The sequence below is a fragment of the Nicotiana tomentosiformis genome, chromosome 11, assembly GCF_000390325.3.
Source record: "Nicotiana tomentosiformis chromosome 11, ASM39032v3, whole genome shotgun sequence".
Lineage (NCBI taxonomy): Eukaryota > Viridiplantae > Streptophyta > Magnoliopsida > Solanales > Solanaceae > Nicotiana > Nicotiana tomentosiformis.
In genome coordinates this window covers 19,613,900-19,630,792 of record NC_090822.1, presented here as the reverse complement: position 1 = coordinate 19,630,792, position 16,893 = coordinate 19,613,900, and the positions used below count along the sequence as shown (strand labels likewise).

Sequence of the window (16,893 nt, the reverse complement as noted above, 5' to 3'; positions counted from 1 at the left end):
CATGACTTTACGAATAAATTGAAGTCTGCAAGCTGTTGCAATTGCTTTCAAGCTGAACTTCGCTGTTTCATCTGCTAATTGTTGAATTCTTTGCATTGCAGGTACTTAGATTCGTAAAATGACAGCAGTGAGTAAACCATCCAAGCAACAAGACAAAGATGGTAACAAGCAACCGCCCAAAAAGCCTACCGGAAGGGCAGCGGGCGGTCCAAATCCACAGAAAAAAGGAAGCGGACGGAGAAGGAAATGGAACTGCTGCCTAGGCAGTTAAGTGATGATTCAGAGCAAGAGGAGGAGGAAACATTAGTCAGGAGGACAGTGAAGAAGGGTATTACACCAAGCAAAGGAATAGAGATAAGAGAGCCTGTGACATACCAAAGAAAAGCTTCGAAAATGAGTGATCCGACTGATAAAGGGAAGGAGAAGATTACTACAGAATCTGAATCCGATTCCGATTCGGACAATGACCACCTACAGGTCAACATGAGTGATGAAGACGAGGGTGAACCCATAGACCGAGTTGATTGGGAGAAATACTTTGTTAATGAGAAGGCATTCCGAGCCTATAAGAAGATACTGGTTTCAAAGAAGTATATTCCGGAAAAGCCGATAAACATCGGACCACTTAAGACAAAGTACTCAGAGTTTCTAAAGTCAATTCGAGAGGTGCAAAAATGGGGACCCATTCTGAAAGGTCACGGCAAAGCCAACCTCACCATTGTTAGAGAGCTCTACGCCAATTGGCGTCACGCAAGGGGAAACATTGTGCGAGTAAGAGGGGTAGATATTAATGTGTCAGCTGAAGCTCTGAATAACTTCTTAAGGGTGCCACACACACTTACAGACAGGTTTGACTCCATATGCAAAACACCAGATTATGCACACATTAAGTCTGTCCTATGCCCTACCAGGAAGGATGCAGAATGGAAGCATGGGAGTATGGAGTACCACTCTATAGCCAAGGAATTCATGAGTGCGTTAGCACGTGTGGCTCTAAATTTCATTTGTAACCGCCTGCTGCCATGCCAACATAAAACTGATGTCCCTCGTTACCGCGCACTCGTATTATATGCTTTATTAGAGGGGATACCACTCAACTTCGGAGCCATCATGCATGATCAAATGCAGCGAACCAGGATGAATTACAAGTGGAGGCTGTTCTTTGCTAATACCCTAACGGCTTTTTTAACAGAGATGGGAGTACTATGGGACAAGGAGAATGACGACATTGAGGCTAAAGCTCCAGGACCATATGATGTCACTCATGTTCTAGAGCCGAACAAGGGAAGGTCTTCTAAGCTCACCATTCAACAATTATTTGAGCATATGCAAGCAGATATGCAAGAGAACAGGGCTGAGCTGATAGCGACTCGTGTCGAGTTGAGTGCCACCAGGGATGAGTTGAGACAGACTCGTGCGGATCTAAGCCGAGTTCAGACCGAGCAGGCCACGATGATGAAGGAGATATCATTACTCCTCAGAGCTCTGGTTCAATGTGCAGGTACAGACATCTCCCAGCTGATTGCATCATCCACTGCCGGACCATCCACTCCTGTTCCTCCCATAGTCACCGAGGCTCCACTCAACAGGCCTACTGAGGTCGCTGTAACACCTGATACAGAATCCGCACCAGTTGTTGATGATAGGAATGCTATGGATGCAGATGCTCCTCCACAGACTGCGGATGAGCCCTCCACCTTGACTTGAGGGAGTTCTTCTCACCCTACTTTACCTTGTTTGTGTGCGTTGGGGACAACGCACAGTCCTAAGTGTGGGGTGGGGGTGATTCATGTTTTGATGTATGGATGAATGTACTAAAATATTCACTGGATTAATGGCATAAAATAGCAGTAAATTCATCTATATGGAGTAACTATCAGTTTATCTATCAGTTTATCATTATCAAAAAAAAAAAAAAAAAAATATATATATATATATATATAGTATCTTTGTAGATAGTAATAATCCCCTGTAGTTTTTCTTTGTGCCTCGGTTCTTTTCCATGGGATGTAGTTTGAACCGGGTAATTTTGTTTTCTTTTTAGAGTAGAGTAGGAATGTAGGGAATAAAAGGAGGAAGAATGATGAACCTAGGTGACCTTGACTTGGTTGATAATGGCATATTTAGGCTTTTACATATGTAATATCTTCCCTTCTCACTCTGAAATTATTGATGATGCCTTGTTAAAATGGATAGCATGTTTTGTGGCGCCTATTTCTCATTTTCTTGACTTGTGTTCACTTTGCGCTTAATGCTTAATATCTCGTTGCTCCGTGAATACTTGCATTGTTTGAGAGTCGGAATGTGACCGTCCTTAATGAGTCATGTGCCATGTGTGGTAAGGTTTTTGTGTAGTCCATGTAGTGTACTTGTGTCTAGAACTTGCCCAGTATGTGAGTTGAAGCGAAATTTTAGGTGATGCTCGGTTTGAAAAATGATTTTAGGCTTTCTTTGATCTTTTTGAGCTTATTGCTTATCACAAATAAAATCTATCCCTAGTTAACCCTTTTGAGCCTGTAGACCTTTTATTTGGTACCCACATTACAAGCCTATACCCTTTTTATTCTTAATTGACATTGTTTTGATCCTTTTACCTCTTAAAGTACTTTAATTGTTAGATGAGCGCTAAAAGAAGTAAGAAGGGACTAAGTGTGGGGTGACTTTTGAGTGGAACCAATGAAAGAAAGAAGGGTGCACTTATTTTGTAAAATAATACACCACTAGCGGAAAAAAAAAAAAAGAAAGAAAAATATAAATGAATAAATTATTGTCTTGTTCTTGCTAGTGGGTATGAATTAAAGTAGTGCTTAAAGAAAGAGGAAATATTGTTTGAAGTGATATTATTGGTGAAATTGAAAGGGTGTTGAAGAATTCGCGCTTAAGTTATTTGATGATGTGTTAAAGTGCTTAGGAGGGTGAATCACTATTCCTTAAATATATCCTACCCGTCCCTTAGCCCACATTACAACCATGAAAAAGTCCTAATTGATTTTAGATCGAGCGAGCTTACATTAGTAGAGATTTACATTAAGGGCAAGCCTATGGTACCAACTACATGCATGTGACTTCTTTTGTGAGAGTGAGCGATTTTCTTTGTGAGCATGAGATTCGAATGTGTGGATTGATTCTACTCTCTCTGCTTTTGTTGTGAGGGCACAATGGTTTCACTAGGGATAGGTAACGTTATTAGACTTCTCTATGATGTTGGTTGTTCAAGCCATGAGTGCATTGTGACATTGAGTCGGTTTTTGAGGTTAGGATTGTTGTGAGCATGTTGTCTTTGTTCGAATATGTTTAAAGAAGGGCATAAGAAAAGGGAAGTGTGTTGATGCATAGTCTAGAGCCTAATTGTAGCAAATAACCATGGTCATAGATGTAGTGTGCTTTGAATGATAAGAGCTTAATTTTATTTTGTTTACTATAGTGATGGTTTGTTCGAGGACGAACAAAGGTTTAAGTGTGGGGTAGTGATGTTTGGCATATTTCGATATGTGTTGATGTTACTTTGCCCATATTTTAACCACTTCTTGATGTTATTTAATCTTTAAAATGCCCAACATGGTGTAATTATTGGTTTGATGACTAATTAAGTTATGTGTGACGATTTAAGGTGTTCGGAGTGAAAAATATGAAGAAAAGGTGGTTTAGCCAGAGGAAGAAGGGTTGGATGCGTCGCATCCAACCTAGGAAAATATCATCCTGCATGCAACCTTAGCAGTGAAGTTGGGCCATAGCGTTCGCCATCGCGTGCGAAACTGGGAAGTAGAAGAGAAGGCTGGATGCGTCGCGTCCACCATCGCATGCAAAGCTGAGAAATGGAAGACAAGGTGGATGCGTCGCATCCACCTTCGCAGGCAAAAATTGAAATGGAGGACAAGGTGGATGCGTCGCATCCACCTTAGCATCAATCCCTGAAGCCGATTTGGACTAGGAATAGGAGAGCTTTGGCCCACGACTTTTGTACGCAATATATAAGCTAAAAACGCCTCTTTTAGGTTATCTAACATATTGGAAAGGAAAAATAAAGCCACGACAAAGCTGTGGAGGCCGGAATTCATCAAGTTCCATCTTTCTCCCACCAAACTTAGTAATTTTTATGTTTCTTTATATGATTTGTTGTTTGGCTACCATGTCTATGTGGAGCTAAACTTCACGTTCTAGGGTTGTGGTTCTTTCATGACTATTGTTATTCGGATATTGATTTTGACTTCTTGATTTATCATATTAGTTTATTTATTCAATCTTGCACTTAATTATTTAATTGCTTGATCACCAATTGAATATTATCTACGAATCTAGAATTGAACTCGAAAGTGGGAATTCTATATTGCATATAGGATTGAGTAGGGCAAGTTCTTGAACTCGGGCATCGGGGAACGGATTCGTGGTTAGGATAGACATATACCTAATTGCCTTGCTTGGTTGATTTACAGGAATTATAAATGCGTTCTTGTTGATTCTAACTCCATAGACATATAGGCGTTAGGTTAGCTTGAATAGGCGAGTAAGAACTCGACAGATTCTTATGAGCAATATTAACCCTGTCAACCAATAAGCTAGATAAATTAGTCGGTCAATTCAATTGAAGAATACAATAGGATTACATTGATATCATTAAAATCTGCTCTTTCTCTGTTCAAAGTTTATTATTTATATTTTTCTTATTTAATTAGTTAGAATAAAATATTTTTAGATTTAATTCTTGTTTAGATAATTAGGATAGTCTAATTTAGTTAATAGCTAATCATAAGTCCTCGTGGGTTCGACATCCGACTTTTAGTCACTTTATTACTTGACGACCGCGTATACTTGCGTGAGTGTGTTTGGTCCCAACATTTATATCAGTTTATATTTCTAATTTCCAACACCTGAAAATTCGAAAAATCATCTTTCAAACCCATAGCAAAAAAGACCACCATTTTTACTGTTCAAGAGTTTCAATTTCTGGCCCAAAGAGTCAAATCAAATTGAAAAAAATACTGCTATTCTATCTAGAAACGAATATCATTAGTCTATTCCTTTAACTGAATTTGAAGGGATATTTTCAAAATTCAGAAAAAGTCTTAATGCAAATGAAATTACTACCATAATATATATATTTTTTTTATCATTGTCTACTTCCAAAGATACTCCTATATTTTACCCATAACAAACCCTTCTCCTTTAATATCTTTTCTGTATTTTTTCAACTCAAAGTTCCAATCTTTCCTTCCATCTATAGATAGAAAATGTCGAGTGAAGACCATATATGGAAATTGGAAAGACAGAACGAAAGCAGATTAAGGACGAAAAAAGAAGAATAATAACCAACAACAAACATGAAGTTAAAAAATTAGAAGAGAACCGGGAAAAAATTAGGGAAAAATTGAGAGAGAAATGACCTGAAATTGCAACACTCAGCTGCTGAGAAGATGAAGAGAGCTCAAAGAGCTGTCCTCGAAAGCCAGAAGAAAACCGATGAAAGAATCAATGTTTCTTGAATTCATGTTGTGTCTGTAGCTTGGATGAAAAAACTGATACTTCTAGATTTATGGAAAAAATAAAAATGACCATGGAGTGAGAACAAGTGTCTTAATAGATTTTATGACAGAAGCAAGTGACAAAGGTACCCTTGGTCGACCATTGTGTCTTTTCTACTAAAAAGGCAAAGATGGTGGCAGGTATAATGACAAGTCTGCCTTGGTCGACCCTCTTTGCCTTTTCTATATAATAGAAAAGTCGACATTCTGTCTAGGCCACACGCTCAATAAAAGAAGAAAAAAGGAGGAGTAAAAAAAAAAGAAAAAAAGGGAACTCATCTGAGGCTTATAACCTAATGATATCAAAAGAGGGAGCGAGCCTATATAAAATATAAAACGAGATAAAGAATATTTCATAAATAGATAGAGTCAACGGTACGACAGACAGCACTTTGAAGACCGCATGCGAGAAGACCCGCATATACAATTTTTAAGGGGATCTGGTCAACAAACCGACCGACACCCACCCCGACAAGCGAGAGTGAGAAATTTTTGAGGGAAACTCTTTCAATAGGGTAGGTTCAATTCGCATTTCCCTTTACACTTCCCTTTTCAATATCCCCAATGCAATGGAAAAAGGTGAAAGAAGCTACTACTATACATTATTCATCTTCTACTAAGGGCAGCTCGGTGCACTAAGCTCCCGCTATGGATCCGGGGAAGGGCCGGACTATAAGGGTCTATTGTACGCAGTCTTACCCTGCATTTCTGCAAGACACTGCTTCTACGGCTCGAACTTGTGACCTACTGGTCACATGACGACTCCCCTTCATTATTCAACTTCCACTAAGAATGCATATTTTTCTTTTCTTTTGGCTAATCACTTATCTCCTTCCAAAAGCCCAATGTGAGTTCTTTTATTGATGATCAAGCATCTCTTAATACAAAGAACAGGCAGGGTATATATAGACCTAACCGGTTAACCGTTTAAACAGTAAATAAGAAGAAAGCTCTTTTTCAGAGTCATGTTAATAATGATTAGTAAAATATTAGAATTGAAATGAGGAGCTTGTCAACATTAAGAAGCTTCCTAGCACGAAAATGTAATTCACTAAGGCTAGAAAGTTGCATGCTTGACCCACTCTGCATACAATGATAAAAAGTCTGCAATCTGTCAAGACATAAATTCTCGCAATTGCTCATTGGTCTTAACTTCAAATACTTTTTCAATTACACATTGATAGGTCAATCTTAACACTTGTAGTCCCCAAAACAAAAGGCCAAAACACACTTGAAAAGATGAATAGCTTAACACCATAAGACTTGAGACTGATTGCATGTATTTTTGGGTCAAAATCAAAAAGGATACCAGTAATTGGCAACAAACACTGAAGTTAAATTTCAATAGCAAAAACGAAAAGACGAGATACTATAGAGACAAAATATCCCAAAAATTAAACAGTACAAAAGCCTGTCCAGAACATCTAACAGTTGTTCGTTCAAACAGTTCGTGATAATAATCAGCAAAAGACTAAAATAGCATCCCACAGCTTGTTGCATTATATGAAACCAATTCTGTTAAGTGAAAATTGAACTTAAAGATGAAATATCAAGTGCACCACTCTGTTTACATAAGGGATGATCAGATCAACAGATCCACAAGGTTTAAAAAATATTGATCCGGTCAACATTCCGCATTTGAAAACCACCAATAATGCCTTGTGGTGGATGTATATGATAATTTACAAGATCGGTCAACGTTTTTCAGTTGAATTTATTTTTCTCGCAGTATATGAACCGGAAGAGGTTCTATCGAATGACATAGCAAAAGAAATTCTACAACTTTACAGCATTGGTTTAGATAAAAGACTTTCATAACACTCGAAACGGAGTGAAGCTTTTATGTCCATCTTTTCAGAGCATCAAAGGGCTCATCTCATTTTGTAGTCTCTTGAAAACTATTAATAGCTTCAAAAGACAACCCAAATGGATGGCTATTCTTTCATGGCACAATCTTAGCTCATATAGATTTTTGCCAATCTAAGGGGAAGGTATTATCCTTTGAGTACCCCTAGTTTCTCCAGTGAGGAACGGATCTCCGTACTGCTACATTCCTCTGCCGCTTGAACAACATTAGGGCTGTCGAATGGTAAAACATCGGATAGCGGGTAATTCCTATTACCATGAATTAAGCTGCTTGCACTAGCGCAGAGTCCTTTCATTATGACAGCCTTGCGTAGACCACCGATCAATCCTTCATAATCAGTATCACCGCTTTCTCCAACGAAAACCACCAACTTTGACAAGTCCATTCCCCATCGCAGATACAAGTACCTGTAGACAATATACTTCAGTCATCCAAATATGAAAATTCCAGTGTCTCAAAATATATTACCAGTGGACTAGAGATTTCAGCCTCAGTTTCAGCTTTAATGTTTACTGCCCTTAAGGACATAAAAATTATCCCATATTTCCAGAAAGAAACAATCCTGTAACTACTCTGCAGTTAGAAATCAATTGAAATACAATCCAGAATCGCAGCAAGGAAACAGCACGTGTTTGAGACAGATAAAAGAGCTGAAAAGGATATAAATTAGAACCACTATATTTGTGGTAAAGCATAAAGAGTACTACATTGTCATTTGGAACACTAGCAGGAGGGCTGATAGACGTGAAGCATCTTTTGGACCAAGAGAGTGAACATCACAACCAAAGACAATTTAAAGCACGTTTTTAGTAATCATATTTATTATAGACAATGGACTAGCTCTAAATTTGTACCTCATAAAGGTTGACATTATTTTGCCTACGCAAACACGTAAAACCACAAATAAAATCTTGGCAAGCAGAAGAAATCAAAAGGCACAGTTCTAACATTCCTGGCCCCCCATTCTTTTTCACTGGTGCAGGGATACAAGGCAATTGATAATTGAACTAGCCAAGAGCACACAAAAATGCACATATAATGAATCAACCACTTCCAAGGACCAAGGCACAGGTGGCAAGACCATGAGACCCCGCGTTTAGATAGCATTCCACTCATATTCAGTGTCTCTCAGAGATACAAGTAAAAGAATATAAGCAAAAATTGATTAATAAATGCATTTCAACAAAGTCAATATTTATCGTGTATTCTGAAGAAAGATGCACCATAGACATAGCAATTCACATAGTTGATGCTTTAAACAGAACAGTTGGCAGAGATACCCCAGCAACCTTTACGTAGATGGAACTAAAGCAGTTACCTGAGTGCTTGGGACCGAGATGCCAGTACAGGAATCACATTAATCCTACTCCCATTTTGACAATAAACGGCGTGACAACGAAGCGCCTGAATTCTCATTAGTTTTCTAAGTTCCTTCGCAGGAGGAACCTGCAAAAGCAATAAGAATCAGTTAAGAGGGTGTAATAAAAAATCCTACTGGTGTACAATTGCATCATCATATCAGATGCTTGGAGAAAATAGATACAGATGTTTCGAAGAATATCTGGCACAAGCCTGAATGCTTGATGTCAGCAGCCAGAAGCAGATTCTCAATACAAAAGTAGGAAAGCTTTTGCGACAGCATTGAACCGCCCCCAGGTCAGCAGGAGGTGTGGTTAAAGAAGCAAATAAGAAGGGGAAAAAACAACCAAAAAATAGAGAAAAGAAGCCAATTTACCGTCCCAAGCTTGCGGACTTTGAAAGTATAGCAGTAGTCGGCTGAATTGTCTTCATCCTCAACAACAATGTGATCTTCATTTTCACCCTTCTTGTCAATGATAGAAGCGGCCCAACGCACCAGTGTCTTCCTCAACCCTTCGCCCCCCCAACGATACTCGATATGCGAGTGGTAGTACAAGTCAACTACAAAAGGATTTTGTTCAGAGTGGAAGGATGAATAATAAAGATCACCTCCACTATTGCATATGTAAGCATCAAAATCAGTAGGCTTCATGCCCTCCGAAACCAGGAAAGACTGTACTTGTGATATATTGAAAGATGAGGCCAGGATGAATCCAATGGAACCCTCTGCTCTTTCTTTCTCTACAGCCTCAAATATCTTTCTCACACTTTCAGAGAGTCCTGAGCTAGCATCACAATCCACTGCAATAACAAAAATATGTCTTCTCCTCCTTATCGCTGGAAATTTACCAGGACCAGAATTCTGGTCTCCCTTATCTGACGACCAAGCTTTCGGTGTGCTCTTAAGTACACCCTTAGACCAGGACAAAACAGCATTCTCTAACTTGCTCTTTCGAACTTCCGGGTCTAATGTATTATCAGCATTTTCTTTATTGTCATTCTTCTCCCCATCTAGTGAAAATCTCAAATTCAGAGATATATCATGAATATCTCTCAAGGAATCACTAGGAGAATCAGTTTCTGAATTTTCATCATCATCATCATCGTTTCTCAGCCAGCGTGGTTGCCTAGGTTTGCAGCTAGCTATCCGGGAAAGATATGTTTTACAGTGCTCAGGCCACGAGAAGAGGTGGATATTTTTTAATCCATTTGCCCTACATTTAGCCCACAAGTGCTTATCAGCAACCAGCTTCAAAAGAGCATCAGCGATTGCCTGCTGATCATGGGGATCCACTAAGAGACCATTGTCAAGAACCTGCAAACCGAGTGAAGATCAATTTGAATCTAATTTGTTGGAACTTTGTCGAACAGAGTGGACGGCATCAAAGACAGCATATGAAATAAATGCAACAGCATACCCTGTGGATATCAACAGGTCCTCCATTTTTTGTGGCTACCATTGGGAGACCGTAAGCTGCTGCCTGTGCAAGGGAGATAAGTGCATAGGTCAATAGAAAAGACTCACCAACTTATTATGAAGAATAACAAAATCATCAATTAAAGCTTGAATCACTGCATGAAGAAAAATACCTCAATCAAAGTCAGTCCAAAAGGCTCAATAAAAGCTGGATTAATAAAAACTCCCTGTAAAAAGAAATTCAATAAGTATCTCAATATTGTCTATCTGAACCACTACTTGCTGAAGGGAAGGCAAGCATGCTAACAAAATATCTGATTTCGAGAGGGAAAGGCTTCTTATTTGCATTTTTTTCTGCCACCACAATGAGATAATGTTATATCTATCTATCCATTTAATTAGATGTGGCTTCAGGTGACATGAGAAAGCGTAAGACATGTTACTGTATCAGAGACCCCATGCATATATTACTATAAATAGGACGAAAAAGGTGCCAAACATGAGAAAGAGCAAATCATGTTGCTGTATCAAAGAGCCCATGCTCTTATATTAAAGGATACAAGAGGAAGAAGGTGCCAAACAGTCTTCTCCACATTCTGAACTGGGGTCACTAAGTTGAACCAAATTAATGGCTTTTAGAACTGCACTCAGGTCCACTTGGTCCATTGGACACCCTCAATCTAATTTTGCTTTCCATGTAGCATTAAGTTGATTTCTAAATTTCACATTGACTAAAAATCATCAGTTGTCTAATTGACAAGTAACATCCTCCTGTGGTTTCTCTTATTTGGTATAATCTACTCGTGCACACTGCACAAAATGAGTAATGATGTGCTAATAAAACGTAAAGTAATTGTTTCATATATACAATGAATACTTTCCACATATTACCCTCGGAAAAAGAATAAAAAAACACCACTACATATTGAAAAAACAAAAGCTTGGAACATATTCAATCAAGAAGCATCACACCCTATGTGTCCGATTGATCAAACAACTCAGGGAGTGAGAACTATGCACTTGACATTAAAATGACTGGCAGTACCTTAGTCTTTGCAGCAAGGCGATAGATATCAGGAACATCTGCCTGCTTGTGGTGTTTAGGATAAGCTACTTGACCATAAAGATCATACTTATCTATCATCTTTAAGATTGAAAGGAGGACTGATGAATTTGTGCTAGACATTTCGTCGATATTATCTCGATTACCCATTATCAACATCTGCAGAAAAAGAACAAAGGAAAAGGAGAAACATCAATTGCACTGCTAGCTCCGCTTCCCTTCCCTATAAAGGAAGGCAATTCACCTCATACAACTGGTGTAAACTCAAACTTACAAGATTAGCAAGCTCTCTCAATGGACGACATTCACCAAATGCTTTCACTAAAGTAGTGAGGTTCTTCTTCGGATCAGGCCTAGCAAGGGCGAGTATCATAGGCTTCCTTGGATTAGAAAAGAAGCGCATTATCTAGGAAAAGGAAATCACATTAAGAAATTAGCAAGAATAGAAAGAATGCAGAAAGAGTGGAAGGTCACTCGAAGGAGCAAAAAATGATGTCAACGGAAACCTCTGTCCAAATAGGTGGATCCGGGGCTTTTCCATCTTCAGTTCCTTCTGTTTCGCCATCCATGTCACCTTCATGTGGAACAATATGGTGGAACTCCATCCCAGGAGGAATTACCTGCACACGGATGCTCAGTTTATCATACGAGGCTCTTGAGAAAGAGAATGTATTGCAAAAGAAAAATGCAGAAATTGCCAGCCGTTTCAGATGGCGAAAGCTGTGAACCTATTTAACTTGAAGGTTTACATCACAAGTTGGAAAGACAGCTTGAAGAAAAAGAGATCAAGGCAAGTCCCGTTACTCATAAAAATCCCTTTTTGCCAAGACATGAATATTGAATAATACACATACATAACCATTACTAATGCTGCTGAAAGAATCCCAGATTATGAAGGGAAACATTTTCCTTAAAAACTAACTTTTTGAACTTGTCGTTATACGTAGTGATATGAAATAATTCCACCTGCATCAAGAATAGCGGATGCTTTACCTATTTCAGAAACCACTGGAAGCAACTGAGAGCTTCACATTCATTGGCTTAGTGACATATCCAACTAGAAAGTGAAAGTAGATACTAGCATATTAGAGAGGGGATCCAACACTTACAGCCATACGAGGCATAAACCTGCCATAACAGCTGACATTGCGCTTGATCCTTGCACGTAACTTACGCTCTAATATTGGATCAAACCCATCATACAAACGCCATTGCTCATCAATCTCCTGTCTTGTACTGGTTATGACAATTTCTGAAGCGTCAAGAGTTAACTCCTCAGCCTCGATTCTCCGCATTATTTTGTAGGTTGAATTTATTTCATCCTTTGACAACCGACCTTGTCGCAATAGTTGATCCAACTTATCTCTACCAAGTGAGTGACCAGTGAAAAGCATTGGTACATTTAAAGCACCTGACAGGAGAGCGGCTGAGTCACCAGCATCTGCATAATGCCCATGTATGGCAACAGGCCACACAGGATAGCCGTTACCAATTTGCTCACCCAGAACTTTGGACATTTGAATAATATGGTTAAGGGCACCATCAACAAATTCGGGAATATAAGGCCATAGCTGCTCTTTTGGAATATACTTTTCTCTAGGTCCAAAAGGGATGCGAATAATATAAGCACCACTACTCTCCCCCATCTCAGTCATCAAGCCCTCGGTACTTCTTGGTGGCAGCATCTCGGTTGGTTCCCCATAGCTCCAATCTACTTCTGGCGAAGATACTTGTCTAGTAAGCAAGTCAACCCGATATACACCTGGCATCGACCCTAAGGCCCTCGCAAGTTCAACAACATACTTCACCTGAAAAGGGGAAAAGGGACAAAAATATCATAAAATCTTCTTCTGTCATGGACGACAACAGTAGGAAAGAGAAACAAGATGGTCTCTTTCCAATAGCAAAGAGCAGAAAAGATGAATTTGCATAAGCAGAAATTTAATTAGTCACTAGTCAAGAAATATAGTTAAAACACATGGAAATATAATCACCTGACCACCTGTATCAGAATCCCGTCCAAGCTCCATATTCTCACCCCGAATTAAACCATGTAAACTGCAAGAATGTAGTGTTAGTGAGAGGAAAAAAACACCTCAATGAAGCATGCAGCTAGGTACTTTGGAGCTGCTGAATTGCCTCTCTTAGACAGGAAGTAAAGACTAAGAATTGAAGAATGGTTGCTCAAGGTTTTATAGGGACAAATCTAATGATGGTATTTCATATTTTCTCTTTAAATGTTGCACAGGAAAATCAAGTAATTTTCCACATTCTACTTCATCACATCAAACTACAGTAAAGGTCCTCTCACACCTTATAAGTACGATATAAAGCTTCTTTCCCCTCTGCTGATTAACCCAGGCTTCCATTGTCTCCACAGAACTGATTCTAGGCAAGCGGCCTTTGGTACTTTCACCGTGAGATGGAATGTCACTGACCACATCCCCTTTCTCTCCCTCAGATAGATCCTCTGACATATCAGCAACTGCCTCTCTGCGACCTTTCTCACGTTCTTGACGGCGTTTCGCCATCCACTGAGCTTGCTCTCCCTCAAGCTACATAAATACAAGGCTGGAAATTTGAGAAAGTAGACCATGTCTATGCTTTATAAAACACCACATAAATGGCAACACTTCTACAATTTTGAAATGCACAGATCTTTGATAGAGTGAATAGACAGTAACATGGGACCACCGGTAACAGAAGAACACAGCATATCACAGACGATATAAACTGGACAAGCTAGCAAGAACAAAAATTAAAACCTAAGGGAAATTTAACGAATTTGAATTAACCAACCTTGCAATGCCTAATCAAATTTCTCTATATAACTTGAGTAATATGAAGACTTTCAAATGAGCAATCATTATCACCAAATTTGATGTCTTGTTTTTTTTAAATTCTGTAAACTTTGTACATTGCTCGCTATTCCCAAACTAATTTTGGAATGAATGCAGTTGATGGATTGATCTGTGTAACTCGTTACATTGACATGTAACATTAAATGCAGGTTGCTATTTTTATGGGATGGGGAGGCTGAAAAGTTGAAGTTCATTTCAAGTCCTTTCAATTTTTGTAATATTAAAATAACAAAAGAAAATTAATGTGACAAGTATGTTCAACTTAAACTATGAAGCACTCATTAACTTTGGTAATTAAATTAGTCTGACTGAAGTAGTGAACCAAAATTTATGAAACTGAAATGGATCATCATGATGAACCTTGAGCAAGAGAAGAATACCCAAGATTATGCAGCTACCTAGCAAAGCACAAAATTCATTTCATGAACTTAGTTCTATTCTAACAAACAAAATGCATAAATTAGTTTTGAGTTAGAGAACTAAAATGTGCGAGTTAAGGAGGAAATGAATGGCACATATATTAGACTTGCAAACAAAGAGTCTAACAAAAACCATAACAGCACATTGATAGTTTTGCACAGTCCACAGTTCCTGTGTACCCTTTCCTTGCATCATTTGCCTATGAGGAACTAAAAAGGAGACAGATTCGACATGCCAATTCTTATCCTTCATAATCTAGCAGATATTAAAAGCTCTCTCCCCCGTCAGAAATTGTCAGCTCAGCTCAGCTGTGAACTAAAGTTACAAAGGTCAAACAAAGATGCGATGAAAATGGTCTCTCACTGCGTAATGAATTCGATAGTCATCCACATTAGCTAAATCATATTTTATTCTTCTGTTTTAAAAGTCCAGTCAAAGGTTACATTGTAGAAAAGGTGGGTGACTAATATACAAGAGAGAGAGAATCTAAACACAAAAAATCGCAATGTTGCTACATTTCCTTCCACAAACTAAATAGTCATGTGCTAATATCAAACACAATATAAATTGTGCAGAACATGGAATCTATGTGAAACTGGGTCCATTAACAGCACTGAATTCCCTTTGATCGTCATTAACAAAGTGTCTTCTTCTTCTTCTTTTTTCCAATTTTTTGCATTGTTTATATTTATTTATTTTTGGCTTTAACAGGACAATTCCAACTTCTCCAGTAACCATACAATAGAGATGTGAATCAACCGAAAATAAAATAAATTATTTGCTATGTAAAGCTGTAAAACATCACAAAATTCATACTTACCATTGTTCAGCCCCACACACAAAAAAAATTGTTACATTAGTACCTTATTAGACCGTTCAATAAACTTCTCATTTTACTACTAATGAAAAGTTTTTATAGTCATATAGAGTACATTTTATAGCCATACAAATGTTTTGAAATGTTAAAACCACAAATTTCAAAAGTCTATTCCTATTTCACATACGTACACAACTCAATTTTCCATTTCAAACACACACACCGAGAGATTTAGAAACAATTTAACTTTAAATTTCATATTTTGCCCTTAAATAAGATGATTTATAGCCGCACAAATACCTATTACTTGGTTTACTCCACAAGTTTCAAAAGTGTATTCTTTCTTAAACTTGCGCCAGTCAAATACATACGCGACTAAATTCTCCATTTGAAACATACGCAGACACACACACACATATACACACACACACACACACACACACACACACACACACACACATATATATATATATATATATATATATATATATATATATATATATAGAGAGAGAGAGAGAGAGAGAGAGAGAGACCTGCTTTTTCTGGCGAGCCAAATTCCAAATCCTCCAACACATATTCTCGAGCCTAGTATTCCTCTCTTGCGGACTCCGAGTAGCTTGTGCCTATACTCATCCAGTAAAAATTCACATATCAAACAACAAATCCTCAAAATTCAATCACAAAAAACACATTGATCAATACATTTAACAAAAAAAAGTGTAATTGAACATACTCGAACCCAGGAACGATGTAGATCAGTCTCATCGAAGCCAGTAATAACTTCCTCAACGAAGTATCGCGTTGGACTAAACCTCCCTCTCTCTCTTAACAACAACGACGACTTCTTATCTTCGATCCCTGGACCTACATCCAATATCGCCTCTAAGTAGCTGTTAATCCAATCGTTTCCCGCCATCTCCGCCTCCTTACGCCGTTCTCCGCCGCCGCTCTCCTCGTCCGCCAAAATGAAAATCTATATATAGAGAAACTGTGTGTGTGTGTGTGTAATGGAGAAGAAAGGATGGTTCTAGATGGAAGGAGTAAGGGGAGGTGGTGATGAAATGATAAGGACAGTAAGGAGAAAATTTAGAAAAAGGCAGACTAGCCAAGAGAATAGGATGCTTATTACTACTAGTAACTAGTACTAATATATAGGATATCTTTCTTTTAAATATATGTCAATCTTTCTTTTAAATATATGTCAAAAAGAGAGTAAAAGTAAGTCAAATTTGTATATTTTTATATGAATTGTGTTATGCTCCTATGAACTTTTCATCAAATCTAAATCAAACATATACACTTTTCTTATGTGTAATTAAACTAAATAAATCAACTTTTAATAATAAACATGTCAAAGTAAATTGTATATCGACTCAAAATTGATCAGTGTAAAATCATTAATACTTGTAAAAACTTTTCTTATGTGTATATGATATAGGTTGAGAAGGGATGCTAGCTTACCATTGTATTCTTCAAAGTTGTACAAGAAAGAGGATAATGTTCTCATACACAGTCATAGAAATACTTTGAGGTTATATATACATATAAATATTTTTTAGATCGGTATAAA

At 38.1% G+C, this 16,893-nt stretch overlaps 1 protein-coding gene across 1 annotated transcript; it reads right to left on the bottom strand.

Annotated features, from left to right (window-relative positions):
• Positions 1-7,018: 7,018 nt before the first annotated feature.
• Positions 7,019-16,384, bottom strand: LOC104095849 (probable sucrose-phosphate synthase). Its single transcript, XM_070188205.1, has 13 exons — positions 16,057-16,384; positions 15,857-15,946; positions 13,539-13,780; positions 13,220-13,283; positions 12,335-13,033; positions 11,732-11,845; positions 11,500-11,631; positions 11,208-11,384; positions 10,336-10,389; positions 10,164-10,226; positions 9,122-10,060; positions 8,705-8,832; positions 7,019-7,793 (listed from the first exon to the last, which is right to left on the bottom strand). Exons 1-13 carry the CDS (start codon positions 16,237-16,239, stop codon positions 7,514-7,516), a joined length of 3,165 nt encoding a protein of 1,054 aa, XP_070044306.1. The 5' UTR covers positions 16,240-16,384; the 3' UTR covers positions 7,019-7,513.
• Between the last annotated feature and the right edge of the window lie 509 nt (positions 16,385-16,893).